This window comes from Hippopotamus amphibius, chromosome 2 (assembly GCF_030028045.1).
Source record: "Hippopotamus amphibius kiboko isolate mHipAmp2 chromosome 2, mHipAmp2.hap2, whole genome shotgun sequence".
In the NCBI taxonomy this organism is placed as follows: domain Eukaryota; kingdom Metazoa; phylum Chordata; class Mammalia; order Artiodactyla; family Hippopotamidae; genus Hippopotamus; species Hippopotamus amphibius.
Genome location: NC_080187.1, coordinates 997,059 through 1,024,074, shown reverse-complemented (window position 1 = coordinate 1,024,074; position 27,016 = coordinate 997,059). Strand labels below are relative to the sequence as shown.

Below are 27,016 nucleotides of genomic sequence, written 5' to 3'. Positions count from 1 at the left end.
TCTACTTTCTGATTCTATGACTTTATTCCAGGAACCTCATATAAGTAGAATCCTACAATATTTGTCCTTTTGTGACTGGCTTATTTCACTCAGCATAATGTCCTCAAGGTTCATCCCTGTTGCAGCCTGTGTCAGAACTTCTTTCCTTTTCAAGGCTGAATAATAGTCCATTGCATATGCATATCACATTTTGCTTGTCCATTCAGCCATTGATGAGCACTTGGGTTGCTTCCATATTTAGCTAATGTGAGTAGTGCTGCTGTGAACATAGATGTACACATATCTTTTCAAGACCCTGCTTTCAGTTATTTGGATATGTACCCAGAATTGGAATTGCTGGGTCATATGGAAACTCTGTTTTTAATTTTTTGAGGAACTGTCATGCTTATTTTTGAAGGATATATTTTATAAATATTGTCCCATTGTCTTCTGACTTCCGTTGTTTCCAATGATAAATCAGCTGTCATTCGTATCTATTTGGATCTTTGTCCCTTGCATGTAATGTGACATGGTCTCTGGCTGCTTCAAGGTTTTCTCTTTTTTGAGGGGGAGGGGAGGGGATTCTTATTACATGCCCATTTATACCTCTTTTCGTATTTACCCTGCTTGGGTTTGCTGAGCTTCTTGGATCTATATATTAATGTTTTTCATCAAATTGGGAAAAATTTTACTAGTAGTCAAGTATTTTTATTTTTCATGTCCCATTATTTTTCTTTTCTTCTGAAACTCCAATTAATATATGTAATTTCACCTGTTATGTCTCACAGTCCTGTTCTTCAACCTTTATTCTCTCTGTTCTTCAGATTTGATAATCTCTAGGGCTCTATCCTCAGGATTATTCATCCTATTTTTTGCCATCTCCCACATGATATTAAACCCAAACGGAGTTTTCATTTCAGACACTGTACCCAGGCTCCGTCTCCACTGTAGAAGTTATCACAGGTCTGACACTTCCAGACGGACACTTCCTGAAAAGAAGGAGCCTTTGGGAATTAGCAGTAACCCACTGAGGTTTGTCTTTGGGGAAGGGCCCTCTGGCCACAGTGTGGAGGATGGGGGTGTGAACATGGGGTCAAGGCAGTGCTTGGGGGTACACGGGTGGTGAATTGGACTGACCAGGGCAAAAGGAGTGGACGGGGCTGAGAGGGGCTGAACACCCTACGGAAGCTAATGATGTCAGGTTGGATCGACAGACCAGCATGCTACGCATTACTCACTGTTAACTTAAAAGTCATTGGTGGCACCCTTTGTCAGTATTTTGATAAACATGGCTATACAAGTATTGCTCTCAGCAGATCTACACAGGGCATTATGATTCTACTTCCTTTCCCCTATCACTTTTTCCTTGTGTTGACCAGTGTCTCCAATTTTTTTGGTTAGCTGCATGTTAATTCGCTTCATGGTATGCTTCCCCACCATGTTCTCCACACCCTGACCCCCTAAATTTGGATAGTAAGGCTCTTCAGTTTGGGGGTGTTTTCTTGTGCTGTTTCCTCAATGACTTCCTCCCTTCATTGCTAGTTTCCACTTTCTGGAATTCCTATCACGAAGGTCTTAGATTCCCTCCTGGGGCTGTGAATGTCCTTATCTTTTCTACTTCTAACTCCTTTTCTTTCTGCTCCACTTTTGGGAGATTTCCTCAACTTACAACCCTTTCACTGACTTATTCTTTAATATGATATCACATTTTTGGCTTTTAAGTGCCCCCTGCTACAGTCTATCTGTTCCTTCTACAGCACTGAAATTGACAGCACCCTGTTCCACATTTTCTTCTCTCTGTCCCTCTGAGGTTACCAAGTTTAGTTCTTGTCATGTTTTTTTTCAGGCACCTACACCTTCCCTTCCCCTCCTTTCAACAGTTTTGATCTCTGTCTTTTGTGCAACTGTCCCAACCCTTGGCTGTCTGTCTCCTCCAAGAGGGTGGCCCTTGGGAGCAGCTGGGAGCCTTGTGTGCATGGCAGGACTTTCCAGGGTGGGCTCCTCTTCCAGGGAGATCAGAGTGGGACAGAGCCATTTTGTCTGAGGATCCCAAAAAGCAACATCTGGCCAACCCACTGTTTCCTGCTTTGCCTGACTGCCAGCCTGGTGGTCACCATGGGGAAGAACCGAGCCCAGCGTCCCTAGGCCAGAGGGCCCTTGGACTTACCACCTCCTGCAATCCATAGCAGTGAGGAAGGGAAAGCTGCCTGGCTGTGCAGGCTGGGGAGGGGATCTGGGGTCCAGCTGTCCCTACACAGTGCTCATCCCCTCCCTGCAGTCCAGCCTGCTCAGGGTGGGGCCTCTGGGTTTGCTCAGAGCCTGTGCAACTAGGCACTGATGAACCTCCTCATTCTGGGACCCAAAGGGTAGATCTTATGTGATGCAATCAGCTAAAAGTTCACTTAGTAATCTCAAACAATGTTAGTGATAAAATACAAATACTCCTCAAAACCTCTCCTGCCAGCTGCTGGCATCAGCAAACTCTAGTACACCTTGTATCCTACGTGGAAATCAGCTACACCCTGTGTTTTGGGGAGACACTCCTAAAATTTGGGTGCCTGTGTACTTCCAGCCCTGGTGTAACTCTGCACTCCTGCATTTAAACAGCAAAGCAGGGACCTCCCTGGTAGTCCAGTGGTTAAGAATCCATCTTGCAAGGCAGGGGATGCCAGTTCGATCCCTGGTTGGGGAACTAAGATCCCACATGCCACAGGGCGACTAAGCCTGAACGTCACAACTACTGAGACTGTGCACCACAACTAGAGAGCCTGTACACTGCAACTATTGAGCCTGTGTGCTCTGGAGCCCGTGCACCACTAGAAAGCCCACACACCACAACTAAGACCTGATGCAGCCAAAAATAAATGAATAAAAAAAGTTAAAAACAAACAGCAAAACAGGTGACATTAGCACTGCCACTACACTCGACTTAATTCAGCCCTGTATTCTAACAGCCACTTGGAGTTTTCATTGGAATTTACAATTTTTCAACTGTAGAGATGTCTGAAAAGCACCAGGATGGGCTTTGAACAAAGACAGAATCACAGTTTCCAGGACGTTCGTATGATTCCTCCTAACTTGGTGCACCTGTGGTTTCGAGTGAAAGAAAATTACAAGTTTATTAAGATCAGTAAAAGTATTCTTTGATCAACCAAGAGTGAAAAAGATGTACAGGGGACTTCCCTGCTGGTGCAGCAGATAAGATTCCACGCTCCCAAGGCAGGGGGCCCACATCCTATCCCTGGTCGGGGAACTAGAACCTACATGCATGCAACAACTAAGAGTTTGCATGCCGCAACTAAGGAGTCCGTATGCTGCAACTATAACAGTGCAACCAAATAAATAAATAAATAATTTAAAAAAATAGATGGACAAATATGACTGGACTGTCTATTGAACATGACAAGAAGAAAAAGATCGTGACAAAAGCATTGTCAAATTTGCAGATATTAAGACTCGAAAACAGAAACTAGTCTATAATGTTATTCATTAATGTGAAAAATGGATATGTTGGTGTAAGTATTCCCCTTGTTTTTGAGAAAATACATTAAATGTAAAGAAAGTTGACAAGAACAAGGATGCAGATGCAGAGAATGGACTGGAGAACTCGAGGTTTGGGGGGGCGGGGGGTGAAGGGGAAGCTGAGACGAAGCGAGAGAGTAGCACAGACATGTATATAGTACCAACTGTAAAATAGATAGCCAGTGGGAAGTTGTATAACAAAGGGAGTCCAACTCGAGGATGGAAGATGCCTTAGAAGACTGGGACGGGGAGGGTGGGGGGGACTCAAGGGAGGGTGGGGTGGAAGTTGAGGGAGGGAGGGAATATGGGGATATGTGTATAAAAACAGATGATTGAACTTGGTGTACCCACCAAAAAATAATAAAAATAAAATAAATAAAATAAAATAAAAAAAGTTCTGATCCATCACTTTTCCCTTTTTTGTACTGTTTATTGAATGTGTTTACTTTTTAGTCACATGACTGTGTACATGAAGTTCAGCAAGAGAACATTTTCACAACTTGCTTTTCTTTTCAGCCATTGTCCTTGTCACCGAATACACTTGGTCCCATGGAGAAGGGGAATTAAAAGTCCCATCGGGCGTCCCCAGTGAGGACTGGGGAGGCCAGGAGTGCGGGAGGAGAGGGCAGGCTGTGGTCCAGGAGAGCGAGTGGCTGGTGGGCAGTGGAGGAGGCCGCCAGCTTCTCCAGCGCACTGGCGGCCACTGCCTTCAGCTGCAGAAGGCAGGGCCACCTAGACGGAGCCAGTGCAGGGCCTCTGCAGATGGCCAGGGGATGAAAGGGGGCCAGCTGGAGAGGGTGGGGCTGCCAGGGATGGGCCTGGGGTGTGGGGAAGCAAGGAGGGACGGCTGACAGATGGCAGAACCAGGGTCAGACGTCCCAGTTGGGCTGAAGAATGCAGGGTCCTGGACAGGTGAAAGCCCCATGGCAGAGGGTACAGTGGTGGGGCGGGAAATGCCTGCTGTGGTGGGGTGCTGGGAGACCCCCGAGGGCCACCCGGAGCCTCGCCGACACGGAGCTACGGACCTCGGCTAGGCGATCACTTTCTGGGTCCGAGCGTGAGCAGAGGCATCTTACGGTTCGCGGGTCGAAGTGAGGCGGTGGAGCAAGGCCCCCCCCCCCCGGGGGGCTGGTGCTCGGGGCCTGCCTGGGCGGGAGTCCCGGATGCTGCCGACAGAGGGCGCGCGCGGACCCGCCGCTGCTCCCGGAGGCCGAAGGGGCCGCGGCCCGCCAGGGACCCACACCTGCGGGAGGACACGGGCACACAAACCGAGTCTGGTCCCACGGGGGTGGGTGAAGGGACCCACTTAACACAGGGTCACCAGGAGAGAGACCTTCTCTCTCGGAGACACCAGGACCTGCAGAGGGCCCAGGCCGTGCCCCGCGCCTGGGGAGGGAGGGGGCTGGTCGGGGCACCGGCCGGGCAGGTGCCGTGGCTCTGGGGCCAGGTCCGCCCGGCGATCGGAGGCCGGGGATGGGCAGGGCCGCCCGGACCCCTGTGATTCTGCATGCGAGGTCGTCCCCCAGGCCTTTGGCTCTGGGTGTGGGGTGGCCTCTGTTTTCTGAGATTGGCTGAAGGGAGGTGGGTATTGAGTGGGGCATCTGGGCAGAGCTTGTCTCCGGGTGGGGAAACTTGAGGTGATCTTTGCCTTCTTCTTGGTACTTTCCTGTGTTTTCCAGAGCTTCCAAAATGACCATCTCTTGCTTAAAACCACACGTTTTTGAATCGGTGGTACCATCAGTTGGTTTAAATACCGTGGGATGGTGTACAGTGAACACGGCCCCTCCCCACCCCCCAGCACGTTGATTACTTTCTCCTGCGTTCTTCCCAAGTCTACAGAGAGTACAAACGGACAGGAAAACCTTTCTTTCCCACCTTTGCTTACAGAGGACACAGCGCTGTGCACGCGCAGCACACACCAGTGCTCTCTGCAGCTTCTTAGGGCCTGGGCGTGAGCAGCCCTGCTCCCAGAGCGCTGGCTGCCCTGAAGTCAGCTGTGGGGCCTCACCAGCCTCGTCTTTCTCCTTTTCTTGGGGAGGGACAGCGCTGGCTGCGCACTTCTAGGAGTGGGGAGCGGGGGAGCCCCTTGTGGCTGGCGCCAGGGGCAGGGGAATTCTGGGCAGACCTGGAGGCCGGCCTTTCTGGAAACGTGTCCATCAGGTGACTACACAGTGAGAGTGAAACTGGCTCCTTTCAGAAGCTGCAGCCCCAGGTTGACCTTCAAATGTCTGAGAAACGAGAAAAGAAGCAGGGCCGAGCTCTCAGGACAGGAAGTGGGCTGTGTTGGCAGGCTGGCTCTGCCCCAGGATGGCACCAGGCACAGGAGGGGCAGCCCACGTCCAGGGTCCTAAGAGGGGGCTCACGGCGGCCTTCCTGCCTCCTGGCCCTGAGTGCTGTTCTCCCAGAGGCCTGGGTAAGTAAAGGATGGGAGGCGAGACGTCCAAGGGGACCGGCCATGCCAGTGGGGACTGGAGGTGCCACCAGCATTGAGAAATGTCCTGGGGTGCCGCCGAGGACCCGAGGGATGAAAGCCAAGGGCACGGGGCAGGTGCCAGGGGCCTGGGAGAGGAGGTCTTGGGGCAGAGTGGGTGGTGGTGGCAGCACCCTCCCCCGGGGTCTGCAGGCCCAGTGGGCAGCTGATGGGGCCCGTCCTGCCTGGCCAGGCGAGCTGTGAAAAGCCAGCGTCTACTGCAGCATCTACCCAGATCTGTAGCCAGGGCCATGCCTCTCTCTGGGGGGCACTGAGGCGCAGGAGAGAGGCCCCAGACCCCAGCCCTCAGGGAGCAGGCGGATGACGCAGGCCCCCTCCAAGGTCTGCGCGGGGCTGTCCCAGCCACCTCCCTGCAAGGCTGCCTCCGAGACTGAGTTTTGCTTTCTTTTTGGCAGGAAGGAACCTGCGTGGGAATCCCCTGAGTTGCCCGACAACCAGAGTGAGTCATCCCTCTGCAGCCTGCCAGGACTGAGGTGTCCCCCTTCTGAGCTGGCGGGCGGAGGTGGGCTGGCCGCTTCTCAGTCAGCAGTCCCTCCCTGCCAAGGCTCCCTCTCCCCAGTCTCAACTTGCAGGCCTGTTGTCAGAATCTCACACTCACACACACGCACGCACGCAAGAGAACCCTCTGAAGCTAGCAGTCTGAGAGATATGAAAACATTTTCTTGCTGGAAGCATCACCAGGTCCTCTGAGATGGACTCAGCCCTGTCAGTGCCGAGGGCTGCAGGCAGCCTCCTTCCCAGGAAGCAAGACCTTCGTCCGGGAACTCTCTCCGCGATGCAGGGGGGGCTGAGGGGGCCCTGAGCCCAGCGCTTCTGTGCTGCCCCCCGTGCTGGGTGAGTGAGTGAGGTCTGACCCTCCCCAGGGAGTCACTGCAGAAGGCAGGTGAACGAAAGGCTCCACCTGAAAGCCGAAGAGAGAGGGGTGCTGCTGCAGGGGTTCACAGGATGGCCCGGGCCTCCCAGAGCCCAGGAGGGAAAACCTCCTTACACCCGAGAGCTTGCCTAGTCACGGAACCGTGGGTGGCTGCTCCGCCTCGCAGTTCACGGAGCCGGTAGCGGAGGCCGCGTGGCCTGGCCGCAGCATCCCGGGGCGGTGGGGTTTGCGAGCGGGCAATTCCGAGTCCGAACCACGTACTGACGCGGGCGGTGTGACCCGGGCGGCTCTGGGCGCCGCGCTGCCGTCGTGCGGCCTCACGGCCCGCCGGGTCTCGTTCACGCCGACCCTGAACCGTGCGCGTGACCTCCGAGGCCCCCGGGCGGCGGTGCCCGGGCGCCGTGGGGCCGGAGCACGGACTCGCGCCTCTCAGAGCCTCCCTTTTCCTGCAAACTGAGGAGCGCCGTCCCACGGCGCCGCCCCCGGGGGTCTGGGAGCCGTGGCGCCCGGGCTCCCGCTGCCGTCGGGGGGGACGGGGCGGCGGGCGCGGCCCTCGCTCCGGTGGAGAGCGCCGCCTCCTCTCTAGGAGTCTCCGCCCGTGTGCTTCCGGGCGCGTAGGCCGCGCCTACGTAGCGCTGTTCGGTGGTAAAATTCACACGGTATCAGATGCACCACGGACCCCACTCTAAGGCTTACAAGTCAGCGTCGTGGGTGCTTCCGTGCAGTCGGGCAGCTGCCGCCACTGCCCGCGCCCGGAACGCCTCGCTACCCTTCAGACAAGCGGGGCCCGTCTGTGCGTCTTCTCACGAACGGCACCCACCCCGGGGCGCAGCTCTGCGCCGGGCGCCGCCGCGGGACCCACGGCCTGGAGCCGGCCCTCCGCGCGCGGCCTCCAGAAGCCGACCCACGCCAGGGCCGGCCGACTGTCGAGAGCGCGCCCGGCGCGACTTAAGTACCCTAGCGCGGCAGCTCCGCCCAATCGGCGCCCGCAGCGGCGCCCTGCGCGCTTCCGGTAGGCTCTTGTAGCCGTCCGTCCGAGAGCCGGGCGGGGGGCGGGGAAGAAAGCTGGCCAATCGGCGCCCTCTGTGGCTCTCTGCCGGCACTTGGTAGGCTTTTGTGTCGGTCCGTCAGGGGGGCGGGCCCGAAGCAGGGGGCGGGGAGACGGCTGGCCAGTCGGCGCCCGCCGTGGCTTCCTGTGCTCTCCGGGTAGGTCCCCGCGCCAGTCCATCCGGCGGGCTCGGGGGCGGGGCGGCGGCGGCGGCGGCGGCGGCGGCCGGCGGGCAGGCAGTTCCGGGCGCGCGCAGACCGTGGGTGAGTCGGGACGGTGGGGTCGGGGTCGGGGTCGGGGTCGGGGTCGAGGGCCGGGGGTCGGGGTCGGGGTCGAGGGGCGGGGGCGCAGGGGCGCGCGGCGCCGGGAGGCCGGGCGGGAGGCAGGGACGGCCCCGCGCGCGGGCGTGAGGGGATTTCTCGGAGCCGGAAACTGAAAGTCGGCGCGGGCCCCGCACGGGAAAGTTCGCGAACGGCGGGGCGGCCGCGGCGGGGCTTCCTGACCCGCGTGGGGTTCGGACGGGCGCCCGCGGCGGCCCGGACCCCGGGCGTGGCTGCTCGTCCCTCGCTGCCCCCGGCCCGCCGCCCCCGTCCTCGCCCGCGGCGGCACCGAGTCCCGGGCCGGAGGGGAGGATGCGCGGGGCCGGCGAGGAGGCGGCCGGCGGGCCGGGGGCAGCCGGGCGCAGCCGGGCGCGGGGCCTCGGACGGCTGCCGTGCGCGGGGCGGGAGCGCCCGGGGGCAGCGCGGGCTGCTCGCGGCCCGGCCTGGGAGGCGGCGGCCCGGGGGCGTGGCGGGCCACACGTCCCCCGCGAGGGCAGCAGCGTTCGGCAGCCCGGTTACCGGCTTCGGGTGGAGGCCGCAGCCAGCCCAGCGTTGCTGCTTGAGCTTGGTCGCAGGCTAGTTTGCATACCACAGAACTCACTATTGCTTGCATTTCAAACAAACGAAATACTAAAAAAGTGGTTTTTAAAAGCCTTTTCGGAGGAGCAGAAGCTTTCAGCGCTTTTGGTGACAGCCTCTTCACGCACTTGAGCAGCGGCCCTGTGATTCCAGCGCCGAGCCTGGCCCGCCCCCGCCTCAGCCCCCATGCCTGGGGTCGGAGCCCAGCCCCCCGAGGCTGCCCGCTCCCAGGGGCAGGAGCTGTGCTGGTACACTGGCCTCTGTGTTCTCTGCTCCCTTTGTCTGGGACAGCCCTGCGGGCACCTCCCGACACACCCAGGCTGCACCATGGGCCCCGGCGGTGTCCCCGTGTCCCAGACCTCCGCCACCTGCGGCTGCGTCGTGCCCTGTGGCCCTGGCCTGTTGACTACGTCGGGGGCGGCGATGCTGCAGTCTCCCCAGCACCGTGTGTGACACACAGCAGGAGCCTGGACATCCACGCCGCATGGCGGGCAGAGCGAAGGCCACGTCCATGTGTCCCTGGCTCGCTCGCTCTGGGGAGACAGACCTGAAGGAGCGGGTTGTTTCAACAGTGGCTGTAACCTGCGGACTGGAGCATGGAATTTACAGCCTCACTTGGTGCTGGAGAAAGTGTTTTCTCTGGCTCCGTTTTGAGTTAGGCGTGGGCCCTTCCCTGGCAGTGGGGAATGCCAGGCTGCCCGCTCGCCTGGGTCCGCGCACCGGCAGGGACTGGGCACAGCCTGGCCGGTGGCGGGTTTCCACCGCAGGACAGTGCACACGAGGCAAGGGGGGGAAGGTCCGGAGGAGAAAACCCAGGAAAAGTGACCCACGGCTTCCACAGATCACGCCACGAGTGGGGCGCACGCCTTCCGTCCTTGAGTCCAGACCTGGGCTTGGCACCGCGCCCTCCCCATGTCCTGGGCCTGCTCCTTCACGGAGACAGGTGAGGACTGCGCCTTAAAGGCCTGGGCTGTGTGTCCAAAGGGAGGACGTGTCCCTGTGCCGTGGAGTGGCTGAGCCTTTCAGGGACCGGGTGGAGGTCGGCTCCGCGGAAGCTGTCCCCTCGTTCTGAGCGGGAGCAGGGTGGAGACCTCGTGCCCCGCAGGGTCAGCAGGCGGTAGAGCTGGCGTCTGGGGCAGGTGTTCTTGTGGACAGGCTGTGACTTAGGGAAGCGAATACACAGCAGCGGTGGCGGCAGGAGGCGAATAGCAAGGTGACTGTGGTACGGGTTCCAGGACTGGGGTGCCCTGCTTTGGAGTGGGGTGGGGCACGGCAGGGCCGGTGGTGCAGCACGGACTCAGTGGCCAGCGGGAGCCTTGAGGGCAGGGAGGGCACCCACGTACCCCCCCCACAGGCTGCGTCCCTCCTCCCCGCCTCCAGACCTGCGATGCCCCCCCACCCGGGATGCCGGCCGAGGAGAACTGGTGAGGGCTGGCACGTGGGGGAGGCGAGCCGCAGAGACCCCGCTGGGGCGGCCTGGGGTCTGAGGGAGGAGCCCGAGTCCCCGTCACGTCCCGTATGTACGGGCCTGGGGAGGCTCCTGCGGTGAGTCGGGCTGCAGCGGGCGGTGGCCGGGCCCGGCGGCGGCCGTGTGCTCAGGTTCTGGACGCCTGTAGCAGGGGAGCCCGTGGACTTCCTGACCCGTTCAGGGTGGGCGTGAGGCGGGGCTGGGGCCTCGGAGGGGCAGCGTCGCTGCGTCGTCACTAATGAACGTCTCCCTGTTGAGGTCCCAGTTCTTAGTGAGAATCTGGGTGTGTTGACGGCGCGAGTGGCTGCGGGCGGGCGCTGGCGGGAAGGGGCGGCACCGTAGAGACGGCTGTCGGGCGCGCCGGTGGCCCCGGCCGGCCTGGCGTCACGTTGAGCTCGCAAGCAGCGACCGCGTGGCTCTGGAGTCCCGGGGCCGCCCTCGCACGCTGCGTGTGGACGCGGGCCCGTAGCTGCAGGAGGCTTGGACCTGGGGGCCCGGCGTGGCACGCAGCAGGCGCGGCTGTGAGAGGGCGCGTGGGTCTGGGGGAGCTCAGCGCCTGCACTGGGGCATCCCGGGGCGAGGCTCCCGGGCGGGGCCGGTGTGTCTGCTGCGGACCCGTGTCCCGCAGCGGCCGAGGGCCCTGGCGCCCGATGTGGTGTCGGTTTGGGCCGCGACTTACCCTTCTGAGCGTGAGTCACGGACGTTCACACCAGGCTGAGGGCGGCGGAGCCCAGCTGCCCAGGGGCCTCCGGCTCAGTCGGGGTCTCGGTGATCTCCCCCAGGGACGGCCCTTTCCCCGGCTCCTCCTGCCGTGCACCCAGATGGGACCTGAGCTGCGGGAGGGGGCCTGGAGTGCAGGAAATGGCAGAAGGGCCGTGAGTGCTAGGTGCCCCCCGCTGTCCTGGGGGCGGGAGGCAAGAGGGAGCTGTGGCCCCACCTGGGGGCCTTCTTTTGTGTTAAAACCTGTTTTTGAGGTTCCTCTGCCGTCGTTACTGTTACGAAACGGGTATTCTGGGTAGACGTGCACGGGTGTGCCATGATTAGGGCGTCACCATCTTTTTTTCATTCTCTGGGAGGAGGAACTCCATCCCTTTTTAAAACGAGGTGTACGGACAGCAGCCACACGCACTTGTGTCCACACGTGCAGCCGTTCCTCGCCCTCCAGGAGCCCTCGCGTCCCTCAGGCAACACATCCTCCTGCGTGGAAAGCGTCTCTATCTCTCTTCTCACGGGGTTTCTGACTCCGCACGTGTGGGTGTCTCCACACCAAGCCGTTCTGCCTGTCCCGATGGACGCCGCGCGGTGTCCTGCAGTTCATTCAGCTCTGCCCTGACCGCCTGGGGTCCGCACCGACCCTTGTGTCCAGGGCTGGGTCCCACGAGGCCGCCGCCGCCCCGCCTCACGTGCCGCTGGGAGGGCGGGGCCTCCTGGGCTGATGGGCTGGCTGTGAACGGAGGGTTCCCGTGACCCGCTCCTTCGGGTCAGCAACTTGCTAGAAGGGCTCCGAGAACTCAGAGAAACACGCGTATCAGCCCGCTGGGAGAGACGCACAGGGCCGGGGGTGGGGAGGGGCGCAGAGCCCCCCGCCTTTTCCAGCCACTCCTCCCAGCACCTCCAGGTGTTCAAGCCAGAAGCCCTCAAGACCCCGCCATTCTAGGGTTCTCACGGGGGCTCCATTACGAAGGCACGATTGATTAAATCATTGGTGACTAAGTCAATCTCCAGCATACGCCCCCACCCCCCACAGAGATGGGGAAGGTGGTGAAGGGGCTTCTCAGTAACCAGAGAGGCTCCTCTGGTCCCCAGGGGTCCGGAAGCCCCAGGGGTCTAGGTGCTTTGTGCCAGGAGCCAGGAAGAAGACCCAGCATCTATCGTGTCACAGTGTCACACCCCCAGCGGTCACTGCTGTCCTAACGTCTGTCGTCATAGGTTAGTTTCCCTGTCCTCGAACTTCACGTGACCGGAATTATTCTGTGAATGATGGTCTGTATTTAGTAGAAGTACCATTTTAACAAGATGTAAGTTTGTTGTATAAGGTTCGTGCATTCCCATCTGGAGCGTATTTGGGGAGTGAATTAAGTGTGAGAGCAGGGCCGGGCCTGGGAGTATTGGGTCACACGCTCAGGTGAGTTGTCGAGAGCGGATGTAGTTCCTGTTTTTTACCACCTTGTCTGAGAGTCGGGATTTGGAAAATAAACTGGAAACTTGGAAGGACCGGTAGGGGGTTTTGGCTCCAGATTGGAGCTCGTAACCTCAGACCCCTCACATCTGTTACCCTAAGTACGACGGCCGCCGGCCACCCAGCGCCCAGCCCCGTGTGACTGCGGGCGGCCGGCGTGTGCGGCGCCAGGAGGCTCCGAAGCGCCGGCGACTCAGCCACTTCTCACGGTGGCTGGGGGCTGTCAACGTGGAGTTTGGGCATAACGACACCTTAGAGTCTGTGTGTGACATTTCCATTACGATTTTTAAGGGTTGGAGCATATTTAGAAATGTGACTTGAATAAGACAGTTAAGGCCTTAAGTACCGAGACCTCCCAGCGCGTGTCGGGGCGCCCTCGGACCGCCTGGCCGCCCTCAGACCGCCTGGCCGCGCGCCCACCCAGCACGCCGGGGGCCGGGGCCGCTGAGCAGGGAGCCTTTTCCCTCCTCATTGCTCAAAGAAGAGACCGTTTCCATGGTTCTTTTACGTCCAGCAGGAGGGAAGGTCTGTGGATTAATGAAATGGTCTCAGTCTGCTCCAGAAGGTGTGGGCAGTTGGCCAAAACGTGTTTCCCGCAGGCCGCCACTTTTGGGCGAAGGAAGAACGTCTCTGCTGCTGAGTCCACGGCAGCGAGACCAGCATCCCCCTAACCCTCGCGCCTTGGGTGAGCTGCCGTTTCTTATGCACGTTCGGCCGTGGGATCTCAGGTCCCCAGCCGGGGAAGGAGCCCGCGCCCTGGGCCGCGAGCGTGCGGCGCCCGCACCCCGGGGCCACCAGGGGACCCCCACGGTTCATTTTACTTAACGTCTTACAACACGTAGAGCGTTTCGGCCTAAAGAAGGTGGGCTTTGTTTTGTGTGTGTTTTAACTAGTGGTATTCAAAAATAAAAACTCTGTCTCGTGTCGTCTGGGGCCGTCGTGTTTTAAACCATGAAGGTTTACGAAGCCAGTTTCGTAGCATGACCAGGAAAAGAGGGGAGCGAGGACCGTGACGCCTCTCACGCAGGCGCGCGCGCGCCGTCGCGGGCCGGCGTTCCCGACACGCACACGCGTGTGGCCGCCACAGCCTGACCCCGAGCTGCCCTGGCCCGCGCTGGGACGACACTGTCTGTGCCGTCCCCTCGGGGCCAGGCCAGCTTAGGACAGTGCGCGTGGCCTCCTGTGCGTGGTCGCTGCCTGAGAAGACCCCCGCCCCCCCGGAAAGGGGCAGAGGTTCGTAGCGTCACGGCTCACCACGCCCAGACCCCTGCGCACACGTGGGGGGGTGTTCCGGGGGGTGTGCGGGGGGAGGGCGAGCTCTGTGGCTGTTGGCACGGGGGCTGGGGTGGCTCGCCGGGGCTGCGGGCGAGGCACAGGTCTCTGGGTGCTGTGGAGACCCCCCCCACTCACCCGTCCTGGTTACCTTGCCTCGGTGGCCTTACCAAGGCCTGGCGGACGGCAGAGGGCGGCTCTGCCGTGGGAGGGACACCGGCTGTGGGGACGGCCGTAGAGCCGCAGCCGCGGGCAGGCCAGGGGCTGACGGCTGGTGCGGCCGTCTCCCGGGCCTGCCCGGGGTGTCGCCAGCCAGGCCGTCCGGTGTTCTCGGGACACACTCACGCTTGCGGCCTCGGGGAGACGGCCGGGCGCGAGGATTGGGGTCTGTGATGGTGGTCAGACGCGAGCCCGGCCAGCCGGCCTGGGAGCGGAGGCCCCGGCCGGGTAGCCGCGAGGACAGCCCGCTGGGCCCAGAGCTGTGCGGGCAGGGGGAGCCCTCTGGCTCCGCCTGAGCCCCTGCGTGCGCGGGGCTCCCCACAGCGCTGACGTCCTGCCTCTCAGGCTTGACCGCCTCGGCCTGATGGTCCAGAGCCCTCGCGGCCGTGCACGTCCCCGGATGCGCTGTGATGGGCTGTGCTCTCCCTTAGGGCCTGGCCTTGGCGGGGCCGCAGCGCTCATGGCTGCGGCCAGCGTGACCCCTCCCGGCTCCCTGGACCTGCTGCAGCCTGGCTTCTCCAAGACCCTCCTGGGGACCAAGCTGGAAGACAAGTACCTGTGCTCGGCCTGCAGGAACGTCCTGCGCAGGCCCTTCCAGGCCCAGTGCGGCCACCGCTACTGTTCCTTCTGCCTGAGCAGCATCCTGAGGTGCGGGCGCCGTGGACGCCGATGCCCTGACCGCCCAGGGCGGCCTTGGGGGGGGGGTGAAGGCAGCACCTCCGTGGTCGGTTTTCCCAGCTCCTCCTCTTCAGCGGGAACGGGGTAGTTTACAATTGCCTGTAGCTCCCGCTCCCTTGAGCTGGGACCTGAGTCCCCGCGGGGTTGGGAGGCGGGGGCTGCGGCCCGTCAGCAGGAAGACAGCGGCCCCTGGTCCTGGCGTCCGTTTGCGCGGGGCGTGTTCCGGCGGAGGGGGCGCCGAGGGTCTCACGCGTGCACCACGTCCACTGGCCGTCCCGGTGGCCGATGAACGCTCCGGAGTCAGAGCCGTGGCGGGTGTCACAGTGCGGCCTCCTCCCCACCAGCTCCGGGCCCCAGAACTGTGCCGCCTGTGTGCACGAGGGCATCTACGAGGAGGGCATCTCTATCCTGGAGAGCAGCTCGGTGAGTGAGCCGTCCATGCGGACCGTGTCGCGAGGAGCAGGAGGTGACGGAGCGACAGCGCCGCGGCCGGGAGCCTGGCTGCCGGAGAGGCCACCCTTCCCGAGCCGGCCCCGCGGCCCACGGTGTGGGGTGGGTGGCAGGCGGCGGGGACGGGGCTTACCCGAGGGCGCTGTCTCCCCAGGCCTTCCCGGACAATGCTGCCCGCAGGGAGGTGGAGAGCCTGCCGGCCATCTGCCCCAGCGAGGGCTGCACCTGGACGGGGACCCTGAAGGAGTACGAGGTAGGGGCCGCCCTGCGCTGGCCGAGGTCCCTCACGCCGCCCGGGGCAGCTTCCGGCCCGTCTGCCGCCCGCGGAAGGGGCGCAGCTGCTGCCCGGGCCACGCCCGCTGGGACTGTGGTGCCTGCAGGCCGGGCACGTGGCCCGGGTGGGGCGCCGCCCCGTCTCGGCCGTTCCCCACTGTGTCCCGGGTGCGGGGTCAGCGGCAGCGAGCGCGGGGCTCCGGTCCGCCCGAGAGCGCCGCACGGCCAGGACGTCGCTCTCTCGCTGGCGGGACTTTGCTGTCTTTCGTCACTTGGACAGTGTGGACGCTGGAAGACACGGAAACGGCCTGCATGTCCGTTCTGGGTCACAGGAAGGCGTCTGGCTGGCGGCGAGGGCAGGGGTCGGGCCCGTGTCTCCGGGTGAGGCTGCCACGTCGGGGTCCCTGTGCGCCGGGCCTCCGGCAGCGGGACCTGCGGCGGTGAGCCTGGCCGGCCTCTTCCTGGTGACCGGACGGACACCTGCAGGCCGCTCGTGCGCGCGTGCTCTGCACAGCCAGGTGTCCCCCGGTGGAGGGCGGGCTGGATGTGCTGTGGAATAGCGCTCTGTCGTGAGAAGAAGGGACCTCGGCCCCAGGCAGCGGCCGGGATGGACCTTGGGGACGTCACGCTGAGGCCGCTCTCGGTCAGCTGTGGGGTGCGTAATGGAGGGTCGGAGTGAGATGAGCCCACAGAGAAGGAGTCTGCAGGACCAGCCTCGTGAGATGGGAAGTGGAGTGGAGGCCGCCCGGGCGGGGGTTGTGTACAGTGGTGCAGGGTGACGGGCCGGGTCCTCAGAGTGGGCAGGCCTCGGTGCCGTCCTGCGCAGCCCTCGCTGGCGAGGCTGGAGGGGCTCTTTGCAGGGGAGCCGGCTCTCCTGTGCCCAGGGCTGCCCAGGCCACGGAGAAGCCTCCCTACGGTGGGGTGGGTGCCGGGCTGTGACTGAGTCACAACACGGGGGGCGCCTGTCGGCTCTGGAATTGGGGTCCTGGGTTCCTGGCGGGCTCCTGTCCTCCTGCTTCCCGCTCGGGCGCTGTGCAGTGCTGTTCTCTTGACCGGCCCCGACTGTGTGGTTTTCGGACTGCGTGGTTTTCGGGCTCTCGGTTGCGTTTTGCCAGAGGAACGGTGTGGCCTTGTCCGGTGGATGAAGCTGGGCTTTCCTCTGACAGGCGCCTGGGCCTGGAAGCGGAAGCCTCTCTGTCCCTTCCCGGGAGCAGGACTCCGGTCCGCTGACAGAGGCCCCCGACGCGCAGGGGCACAGGCGGGGGTGCTGCCGCCCAGGCCCTCTCAGCACCCGGGCCTGTGCTGCTGTTGCCGGGCTGTCTGGAGAGAGGCCTCAGGGCAGGTCTCTCCTGGGGGGGGGGCGCCCCAGCAGGGAGTGCAGTGGGTACACCGTGCCGCCTTTTGAGGGGGCCAGAGACCCCTGGGGGCGGGTTCCATAACCCCAGCTCCCACGTCCCCTGGGGTTTCTGCTGCCTCCAGGCTGGCGGTGCGGGTGGCAGCTTCGCGGGCCTCTGGTCGAGGGCCTGGGACCGCAGCCAGCCGTGGGCCCCGCGCCGGGCCTGCAGGCATGCGGGCTGGAAAGTCCCTGGCTGTGCCGGGGCGCTCAGGAAAGTCCCCGAGGGGGTGGGTCATGTGGGAGGCGGGCCTGCTCTGCGTCTCTCAGCGCAGCCTTTGATGTCTGGATAAACCTGTCACTGGCTGGAGAGGTCGGGCGGCCGGGGGGAGACCCGCCTGGGCGCGTGGGGCAGCCACCTGGCTGGGGCTGCGACAGCTCTCAGCCCGGAGCGACACCTTTCCCCTGGGCTTGCTCCCAGCGGGGGGCGGTGCTGAGGCCGCGGCCGAGGGTGGAAAGCTGGGGAAGATCCTGTTTAGCCTTTGAATGAGTTTTTCCTTTGCCATGATGTCTAGTGTTCTCTAAGAACTCAGGGAGTTAAGACTCCAGTTCAGCTAAAAGAAGTTTGTGGCGTGCCTGCCCAGGGCACCTGGCAGCCCTGGGGGCTGCTCTTCTGGAAGCGAGACGCAGGGGCTGCGGTGGAAGGACCGGCAGGGAGAGAGGGCCTCGGGCTTCAGAGGAGGGCTCTGGGCGGGCCTGAGGGAGGACCGGCCCAGGGACATCGCGGCTGGAAGGCGAGCAGGGCTGGGTGTGCTGGGCCCCCGCACGTGCCGGGGAGTCGGGGTTGAGGCGCCGGAGTGTTTAGCCAGCGCTCCGAGCGCACGCCGGCCTCCCCGAGCCGGGGGGTGGCGGGGAGCCGCCGGCGCCCATACCCGCCCTGAGGTGCTGGGAACGGGCCAGGGGCCTGGGGCTCAGGGGCAGGGCCGGAGCGCCAGCCGTGTGGGTCCGGGTGGGCAGTGCCGGCCGCGGGCCTCACGCGCCCGTCTTCGTCCAGCCTCCCTGTGGCTTTCCCTCGAGCGTTTTCTTTTGCTTTCATGAAATCCCATTGCCCCCTGGGGGCTGTCGTTTTTATTTCCTGAGCTGTGGTCGTGTCTGAGGCTCCCTCTGGCTCGGTGTGATGGTGTGTCCTGGACTCCATGTGGCCAGACCAGGGCCCTGGCTGGGGGAGCTGGGGGCTGCCCTGGGGCTCAGGGAGGTTCCGCCTGGGCACACCCGCCGGCGCCCTTTGAGCATCTGTCAGTGGAGAGGGATTCCTCGGGGCCGGTGTCTCCTCCGCTCTGCTCGGCTGCACCTCGTGGCGTGCTGCCCGCCCTGCACGGCCGGGCTGTGTCCTGGGGCCGAGCCTCCGTGGCAGTGTCCTCGGTGCCCACTGGGCTGTGTGGGGTCACCAGGGAGGCTTGCTGGGAAGGCCATGTTCTGTCTGCTGGGTGTCCCTGCGGGAGGCATGGAGCGTGGGGTCCCGTGAGGAGGCGCGGGGGCCATGGCACCCCCCACGTCTGCACCCCGGCTGCCGGGAGGCCCCACGTGCCTCGTCTCTGGGGTTCACTGGCCCTTCCGCTCACTTCCCGAGTGGTGCGCTTTGGCCTCGGATTGTGGGCCACGTGGAGACAGAGCCTGCACGAGGCTTCTGCTTCCTCGAGGTCGCTGCGGCTGGGCTCTACAGGACCCAGCCCTGGAGATCGGCGCCGCGGCCCGCAGCGGCCCCAGCTCGTCAGGGGCCCAGCCTGGATCACTGCGGGGCTGCGGACCCCACAGGGTGGATGTGCTCAGCGCCAGGGCCCGCGTACTCACGAGGGGTACATTTCACGTGATCATAGCGGACCACGGTTTTTGAAAACAACAGCAAACAGAGCGTCATCTCCCCCCTCTGCTCCTCTCCTCTGCCCCCCGCCACGCCCTCTGTGCCCCTCCCCGGCCAGCGTTTCCCGAGCACTGCACACGGTTTCTATCGTCTGTCCCCTCCTGTTTCCAGGTCCCGCCCTTTCTCACCTCTGCCGCTGTCACCGCCTCCCTGCTCAGTCCGCTGCTCGGCCGCGGCTGTCCAGGTCCGGGTCTGGGCCCCGCTCTGCGCAGTGAAGCCGCAGCCCGCCTGCCTCTCTCCCTCCGCGTCCTTCCCCTTGCTGCCGGCTTTCCTGGGACACGCCTGGGGCCCTCCTGACCCTCCGGAACCCCAGGCTGGGACCCTGCCTCCCTGGCCACGTCCCCCTGCACGGCCTCAGCTCCAGGAGGGCGGGGACGGGCTCACAGCCAGGGTGTCAGGACAGAGGGTACCTGCGTCTCTGCTTCTCCCTCTGGTCCCCGCAGTGTCACTGCTCTGCCCTCCGTCCCCTTAGAACCTGCCCCCTCTGTCCCCCCCCCGTGGTCCCTCTCACTGTCCCTCTGTGTCCCGAGGGTGGGGCTCCGCTGGCTGGACCTGGGTCCTGATCTCTGCCCTGGAGCAGGGGTAGCGGTGGTCCCCGTGGCCCGGCACCGAGGGCGAACCCGGACGGGGCTGCGGCCAGCGGGGCAGTGGCCCAGACCCCTCGGAGGCTCCGCCGACGCCACGCTCCCTTTGTCGCCAGAGCTGCCACGAGGGACACTGCCCCTTCATGCTGACCGAGTGTCCGGCGTGTAAAGGCCTGGTGCGCCTGGGCCAGAAGGAGCACCACCTGGAGCACGAGTGCCCGGAGAGGAGCCTCAGCTGCCGGCACTGCAGGGCGCCCTGCTGCCCAGCCGACATGAAGGTGAGGCCGCGCCCGGCGGCGTCGCGGGCTCCTGGTGGCACCAGGTCGGGGGCGAGCTCCCGCGGGGGGATGGGAGCGTGCGGCCGCGTCACCCGCACCCTCGCTCATCCCGCGGCCCCTGTGGGCTCGCGCTGGACAAGCCCCGGCCGCCACAGGGCTTCATCTGAAAGTCTTCGCGTGTTGTGAAGGGTGGGCCACCGTCCCGCGGGTTGCGTCACGCCTGGCGCGCCTCAGGGTTCCTGAGGTCACGAGAGCGCTCGGTGCCCACGTGTCTCGCATCTGTCTGTGGGGCCACGTGCATCTGCTGGGTCTGGACGCAGAGCCCCTTCTCGCCTCTGCGGGTCTCCACCCTCAGCCCTTCCCTTCTCTTTCTCTCTGCCCTTTGTTTAAGAAGCCATTTGTTTGGTCCCCGAGGAGCTTTCACGCCTGGGAAGCTCAGCTCGAGGCAGCCCAGGGCCCGAGACGTCCAGGCGCCCGCCCTGCGCATCTCATCAGGGGTCTCGGAGGTGTTGCGGCCGCTCGGGTCCCCTTGGGTGGCTGGCGGTACTCTCGGGGCGCAGGGGCGCTCCTCCTCCTGGTGTCGCTCTGGCAGCTGCCGGACGAGGGCAGGTCCTGGATCTGCCCACCCCCGTGTGGGGCAGCGCCTCGGCCTCGGGGCTCAGGAGGTTGCTGGCCCAGCCCTGGTCTTGACGGCCGCCGCCGCCGTGTCTCTTCCAGGCGCACCTCCAGGTCTGCCCCAAGTTCCCCTTGACCTGCGATGGCTGCGGCAAGAAGAAGATCCCTCGGGAGAAAGTAAGTGCTCTCCCGGGGCCTCTGAGGCGGACCGTCTGAGGGGCGGGGTCCCGGGGTGGCGTCACGCGCTCCGCCTCCTCTTCCCAACGCGCAGCCTTGTGTCAGAGCCTCTGGGCCCCGCAGGAGCGGAGCGGGGATCCAGGCAGTCGGGCTCTTCGCCTGACCCCATGTCGGTGGCTCTCCTCGCTGCTTCTGTGGCCGGGCGGAGGCTTACCTGTGCTCCTGCTGTGGTGATGGTTCCACCGGCAGGCACGCACCTCCCTCCTGGCTGTGCTGGGAGCTGACTCCGTGGTGACCAGGTGTCTCTCCAGCCCTCCGTGCTCTGGGATGGGAGGCCTGGTCTCCAGGGAGGCAGCTGTCGTTCATTGGATGAAGCCTGTGTTTCTCCTTTTCTTTTGAGTTTGTAAGATTGCTCCCTGGAGATAAGAAGTCTCGTAGATGTGTAGCTGGGAAGAGGGGGGATCTGGAAGCGGGTGGGGCTCTGATCCCTCCTGGGCCGTCCTAGGTCCCTTGGGCCTGGCCGCGTGGTGGGTGAAAACAGCGTCCGGGCTGGTTGAGGTGGCATTTCTCAGGTTGCGGGCCTGACAGAGAGCTTCCTGCTTGGGTTTCACTGCGTCTCTCTTTCTGGGGAGCCAGTGTGACTCCTGCCCGTCTCTTGGTGGGGCGTGTGGCCTCTTTTTCTCTGTGTTTGGAGCTCTTTGTGGGTCAGGGCTGTACGCTGCGTTATTTGTCCTTTTATTTGACTTAATGGTGTTTTTGGTTTGTTGAGGTTTGGGGGGCGCTGTTCAAGGTTTTCCTCGTTGCTCGTGGATTTTGATCCGGGGTTGGGACTGTTTTCCGTGCGTGGGTACGGAGGAAATCCTCTGTGTCCTGCAGGTGCAGGTCCGATGTCTCACACTTTGGGTCCCTGGCACGTGGAGGCCAGTGGCTGCTCCTTCCCCTCCCCCGTTCCCGGCAGCATCAGTCCGGCTCTGTCTCCGTGGGCCGAGGCGCTACCCGGTCAGCTGCCCACCCTCTGGGTCTCGGGTTCCGCTCCGTTCGTGTGAGCGTGGCCGTGGGCCAGCGCCACGCCGGGTCAGCGGGGGTGTCCGGCTGCTGCTCCTCTCTCCTCTGGGTTTGGAGCCCAGCCTGTGAGGGAGGAGGCGGGCAAGGCTGCCTCCAGGATGCGGGGGCCAACGCACGGGACAGGCTCTGCGGGCGGCCTGGGCGCCCCATGCGTGTGAGGCCCTCAGCTTGCGCCTGCCTCGGACACACGTGTGCACGTGTGTGTGTGTGTGCGTGTACGCTGCAGCTTTGGGGGCCGGTTGTTGGGTTTTGTCCAGCCCGAGTGTGCAGAGGTTGGCAGGGTGGGTCCAGGGGTCCTTTGCTCGGACTCTGACCTGGTCCGTGCAGGAGGGGGGAGCGGCCGGAGCAGAGGAGGACCGGTGTTTGACGACAGGCCTGTCAGTTTCAGGACCACGTCAGGACGTGTGGCCGGTGCCGCGTCTTCTGCAGGTTCCACGCTGTCGGCTGCCCCGAGATGGTGAGTCCAGGTCTGTGGTGGGGCCACTGGGAGCTTCTGGTTCCCGTGCAGAGGCTGGTGGACGTGAGCGCACCCTCCTGGACACGGTCTCCACTCCACCCCCAGCCTGGCCCTCAGGGGTCCTTGCTCTGTCTGCTCATCCCTGGGTGATCCCTGGTGCCTGGCCTTGACCGCCCAGCTGCTGGGAACGCCCAGCGTGTCGCATCCCCTGAGGTCCAGCAGTGCACCCTCTGCCCGTCCTCTCCCTTCACCCAAAGAGTGCACCTTGCGTCACTCGGCTTTTTTGGCCAAAAGCCCAGCAGTCGTTCTGGATCCGCCTCCTGTCTCTCACATCACATCCAGTCTCCCGGAAGAGCCTGCGTTCTGCCTGCACACGGGTCCCGGAGCCCCTCTGACTCCCCGCCTCACCTCTGGCCTGTGTGATCTCACCCCGGTCACTGCCTGGCATCCTCTGGCGCGCTGACGTTCCCCAGGCCCTGACCCGCCCCCTATCTGCCCGCCGCGCCTGCGGGCTTCTGTATGGCTCCCTCGGCCCGGGTAGCTCCCTGTCCAGGTGGCCCTCGCCCTCCTTTCCCGCCTGTTCTGTGCCCCGGGGACTGGGCGTGTGCAGGCCTGGCAAGCAGAGGGCCTGGCCCCGTAGAGACAGGCACACCAGCCCTCCGCGCTCAGTGATGCCCCGGCAGCATTGCGGGTGGTGGCTGTCTGGCGGTGTTGTCCCTTGGTGACTTGACGACACCTGATCTCCGTGTCCTGCTTTGTTTTTTCCAACGGAGGTGAACAGGGGCGGCACCCCCTCTGTGCGCTTGGCCTGTGTTTGACGTCCTGCCTCTGGGCCACGTGGTGCTGGCCGTCTCCTGCTCGGGCCTGGGGGTGGCTGGTGTGGCGGCTGCTAGGGGCCAGCGGGAGGGGCCAGCGGGAGGGCCCAGGGCACGTGCTGCCAAGGCCTCTTCATGTCCCACTGAGGGCGCGTGTCCTGTTGGCCCTTCGGGTCCAACACCAGCCTCGGCCCAACGTCTGCGCCAGGTGCCCGGCCGTCCCAGGGCGCTCCCGGGCGCTGGGCCTCACGTGGAGGCTCGTCCCTTTCCTTCTACTCTATAGATTTTTTGAGACCATCTGACCCTTCACACGCGTTGTGGAGCTTTTGGAAGGGAAGTGGCCGCAGTCGGGTCTGCGATAGGGACTCTTGAAGATGGGTTTTATCCGCCCCCAGCCTCCGGCTGCAGGCGACTTCTTAAATGGTGTTTCTTCCGTCACTTTAGGCCCGAGTGGGCCGTGTGGGAAGGCTTGTGTTTGGCAGACACGGTGGTGTTTAGACAGGGACAGGGACAGGCACGGCGCTGGCAGGGGCGGCCGACCTGCGCGCGGGGCGCCGGCGCTGTGCGCAGGGCTGCGCCGCGGGCCCTGGTCGGCTGAGCGCGGTGTCTCGCGGCGGCAGGTGGAGAGCGAGAAGCTGCAGGAGCACGAGGCGGGGCGGCTGCGGGAGCACCTGGCCCTGCTGCTCGGCGCCCTCCTGCAGGCCGGACCCCCCCCACGGCACGGCCACCCCCTCCCCGGCCAGCCCGAGGCGGGCTGGGAGGCCAGCGCGCCAGGCCCGGGGCCGGCCCCCCCCACGGCTGCAGAGCTGCTGCAGAGGTGCGAGGCCCTGGAGCGGAAGACGGCCACCTTCGAGAACATCGTCTGCGTGCTGAACCGGGAGGTGGAGAGGGTGGCCATGACCGCCGAGGCCTGCGGCCGGCAGCACCGGCTGGACCAAGACAGGATCGAAGCCCTGAGCAATAAGGTTTGTGCCCGGCGGGCGGGGATGCTCGCCCGCGGCGCCCGGGCCTCGTCGGGTGGGGGCCGGGGGCCACGGGGTTTCAGAGCCGGGGGTCTGAGGACGGCGCCTGGACTGCCCGCGGGCTCTTTGTACTCTGCCGCCTCTGCACCGAGCAGGGCTCCCCTCTGCGCCCCTGCTCTGCGGGCCCGGCCTGGGGCTCGGAGAGGCTGCGCTGGAGCCTCTCTCCAGCCGGGGGCAGAGGTAGCCATGGGGAGCGTGCCTGGTGGTCTGTGCGGGTCCCACGGGCACGTTTCCTCCTGGGGTCGGGGCTCTCAGAGAGCAGCGGGGCCCAGGAGGGGCCTCCTGGAAACGGGGCAGACAGGCGTGGGCTCGTGCCATAGCGCGTTCCCGCCCGACTGGAGCTGGTCTCCGTGGAGCGGGGAGCCCAGGCCCCTCTGGCCCAGCGCTCCGGGCGTCTCACAGGCCGCATGCCCCCAGGTGCAGCAGCTGGAGAGAAGCATCGGCCTGAAGGACCTGGCCATGGCCGACCTGGAGCAGAAGGTCCACGAGATGGAGGCGTCCACCTTCGACGGGGTCTTCATCTGGAAGATCTCGGACTTCGCCAGGAAGCGCCAGGAAGCCGTGGCCGGCCGCACACCCGCCATCTTCTCCCCAGGTGCTCTTCTGGAACTTGCCCTTCCCCTGAGCTGCTCCCTCCCGGGCTCCCGCGTCCGCGGGCTGGGTTCTGCCCCCTGCTGAGGCCGGGAGCAGCCGCGCCTCCGAGAGGGCGAGGGGTGGCGGGCCCCCTGGCGGGGCCCACCCAGCGCACCGGCTTTGCGCCCCACAGTCACCAGCCTCACGTCAGGGTCGCCTCTCGTTCCCTAAACGGCCGCCCCCACCGTGTCCGCGGTCACCCCTCCCCTCCCTGTTGGACACAAGGCGCCTCCAGGTCGGGCTAGCCGTCTGCCCAGAGCCCCGGCGTGGTGCGCCCGTGTCACTCTGGCCCCTGAGGTCCCCGGCTGGTGGCAGGGCCTGTGCAGCGTTACGTCTTGGGTTTCTTAACAGTGCTGTGTGTAACTGGTACTCACTCCTTTGAGAGAGACCTGTCAGCACTAGCCGCTAACCGTGTGCCTGCAGGAGCACGTCCCCTCCTCGTGCCCCCGAACCTGAGCGGCGTGTGTGTTTCCTGGGGAGGTGGCCGTGGGGGCCGAGCCCTGGGCGCTGACCGGCACCTCCCCGCAGCCTTCTACACCAGCAGGTACGGCTACAAGATGTGCCTGCGCGCCTACCTGAATGGAGACGGCACCGGGCGCGGGACGCACCTGTCCCTCTTCTTCGTGCTCATGAAGGGCCCCCACGACGCCCTCCTGCGCTGGCCCTTCAACCAGAAGGTGCGCGAGGCCCTGCCCTGTGGCGGGGGCGCTGGGAGCCCCAGGGGGCAGGGGTCGCGTCCCCACGCTTCGGTGCTCGGGCGGCCTCCGTCATCCCTTGGGCCCCGCGGCTGGCCAGGTCCGCGGTGTCACGGCCGCTGGGGGCCGGCAGGTGGTGGTGGTGCCGCCGGAGGGTGTGTCTGGGGGGGGGCCACAGCCCCCGAGCCTGGGTGTGAGGGCCTGGCCCAGCGCTGGGGAAGCAGAGCCCGCCAGGAGGGACTGGAGGCCGGGCGATGCCGGGCAGCCCCGGGTTCTCGCGGGGCAGGTGGCGCCACAGAGCGCGCCGTGCGCGCGGCTCCCGGGGGCGGGGGCGGCCGTGAGGGCTCCTGGGTGAGAGCCGTGGCCGTCGGGCGAGTGTTATCAGAAAAACGCACAAGTGGCCACGGCGCGGTGCGCTGGGCTGCAGCCTCAGGTCCTGGTGTCCGCGGGCAGGGAACGCCGGGGCGGGCATGGGCGGCCAGACGGGCTGTGACGTGCGTGCCGTCCCCGCGCGCCCCAGGTGACCCTGATGCTGCTCGACCAGAACAACCGGGAGCACGTGATCGACGCCTTCCGGCCCGACGTGACCTCGTCCTCCTTCCAGAGGCCGGTCAGTGACATGAACATCGCCAGCGGCTGCCCTCTCTTCTGCCCTGTATCCAGGATGGAGGCCAAGAACTCCTACGTGCGCGACGACGCCATCTTCCTCAAGGCCATCGTGGACCTGACGGGGCTCTAGCTCTGCCCACGGCAGGGGCCGCCTCCCAGGAAAGGGCCCGGCCCAAGGCCACAGGCGTGGGCCGTGGGCCCGCGTGTCCGCAGCGGGTGGGCCATGCAGGCGCGGGGCCCTCGGCCTGCAGCGGGGCGGCCGGGGCCACGGCGAGGGGCCCCTGGATGGGGGGGCCGGTCTCGGGCCTGGCTGCCGCGCGGGGAGAGCCCTGCTGGGCCAGCCTGACTGGGCCGCAGGTGGCGAGGGCACCCCGTGTCCCCTGTCCTGTGGTGCGTGCGGGGCGTGTGTCCAGCCCTGCCGCAAAACACGTCAGCTTCCCCGCCAGGTGCGAGAAGTTGCCATTGAACCCTTGCATCTCTGGTGAGTGGCGTCCGTCTGCTGTGGCCTGGCCGGCAGCGGCCCTGGCGGGGCCTCCGCATGCCCTGCGCGTCGCCAGCTGCGCGAGGCTCGGTGGGCCCCTGACACCGCAGCCTCGCGCGGACGGTGCGGGGTGGCCCGCCGTGCTCTCTGGGAGGCCTGCTGGGTGGCTCCTGCTGCCTCAGGCCTCCCCGGGGGCTGCACCGGAGAGCAGGGCCGCACGCCTGCCGCCCCGTGCAGGGCCCCAGCCTGGAAGAGTGGCCAGTGGCTTGGTCTGCGTTTGGGGACTGGACACGTGGCGTCGACCCGGGACCGGGACTTGCCTGGCCTCAGGCGTTTCCCTGGTGGCGGCAGAGCCCGGGCAGCCTGAGCGCAGAACCGGGGCCGCGCCCTGGGGGCCGCAGGGCGCGGCGGGTCCTGGCCGGCGGCTGCCCACACGCGGCTGCACCGCTGACCTGGCCTGGGTGCTCGCGAGCAGGGTCTGTGCCGAGGACCTTCCGTGCCCTGGACGCCCCGCAGCGCCGCCCCCTCATTTCTCTGTCGTGAGGAGGTAGAGTCGAGGACGCAGAGAGTGAGGAGCTCTGTGTGTCCAGAGTTAACAAATGTACACATTTTGGATTATGTATTTTAATTAAAAAGGAACGTTGCAGAAAAGTTGTGCTTTTGCTTCCTTTCTCTCTGACCGACGCCTCCAGCGGTCAAGGCACCGTCTTCGCGGATTTGGATCCTTTCCTGTCTGTGTTAATTTTTTTTTTTTCCGGCTGTATTGGGTCTTCATTGCTGTACACGGGCTTTCTCTAGTTGCAGCGCGCGGGGTCTACTCTTTGTTGTGGTGCACGGGCTTCTCATTGCAGTGGCTTCTCTTGTTGCAGAGCTGGGGCTCTAGGCTCGTGGGCTTCAGTAGTTGTGGCATGTGGGCTCAGTAGCTGTGGCTTGTGGGCTCTGGAGCACAGGCTTAGTAGTTGTGGTGCACAGGCTCAGT

General features: G+C 64.3%; 2 protein-coding genes across 7 annotated transcripts; one reads left to right on the top strand and one right to left on the bottom strand.

Moving 5' to 3' along the window:
* Positions 1-3,922: 3,922 nt before the first annotated feature.
* Positions 3,923-14,413, bottom strand: LOC130846815 (basic proline-rich protein-like). Its single transcript, XM_057725276.1, has 12 exons — positions 14,391-14,413; positions 14,078-14,211; positions 13,903-14,025; positions 11,531-11,725; positions 10,992-11,128; positions 10,619-10,921; positions 10,325-10,449; positions 9,844-10,060; positions 9,129-9,346; positions 7,687-8,677; positions 6,981-7,491; positions 3,923-4,744 (listed from the first exon to the last, which is right to left on the bottom strand). Exons 1-12 carry the CDS (start codon positions 14,411-14,413, stop codon positions 4,371-4,373), a joined length of 3,351 nt encoding a protein of 1,116 aa, XP_057581259.1. The 3' UTR covers positions 3,923-4,370.
* TRAF2 (TNF receptor associated factor 2) lies at positions 6,632-26,661 on the top strand. Of its 6 annotated transcripts, none has more exons than XM_057722965.1 (12): positions 6,632-6,826; positions 14,383-14,599; positions 14,974-15,052; positions 15,234-15,332; positions 18,386-18,541; positions 19,307-19,468; positions 20,186-20,260; positions 21,708-21,782; positions 23,218-23,562; positions 24,037-24,214; positions 24,676-24,929; positions 25,468-25,690. In XM_057722965.1, the coding sequence occupies exons 2-12, from the start codon at positions 14,412-14,414 to the stop codon at positions 25,684-25,686; spliced, it is 1,830 nt and encodes a 609-aa protein (XP_057578948.1). In that variant the 5' UTR covers positions 6,632-6,826; positions 14,383-14,411; the 3' UTR covers positions 25,687-25,690. The 6 variants fall into 6 exon arrangements, with proteins under 6 accessions (XP_057578948.1, XP_057578952.1, XP_057578951.1 ...); XM_057722968.1 differs by having other exon boundaries at positions 6,808-6,826; positions 24,781-24,929; XM_057722966.1 differs by lacking the exon at positions 6,632-6,826 and adding an exon at positions 8,087-8,177.
* Positions 26,662-27,016: the final 355 nt, after the last annotated feature.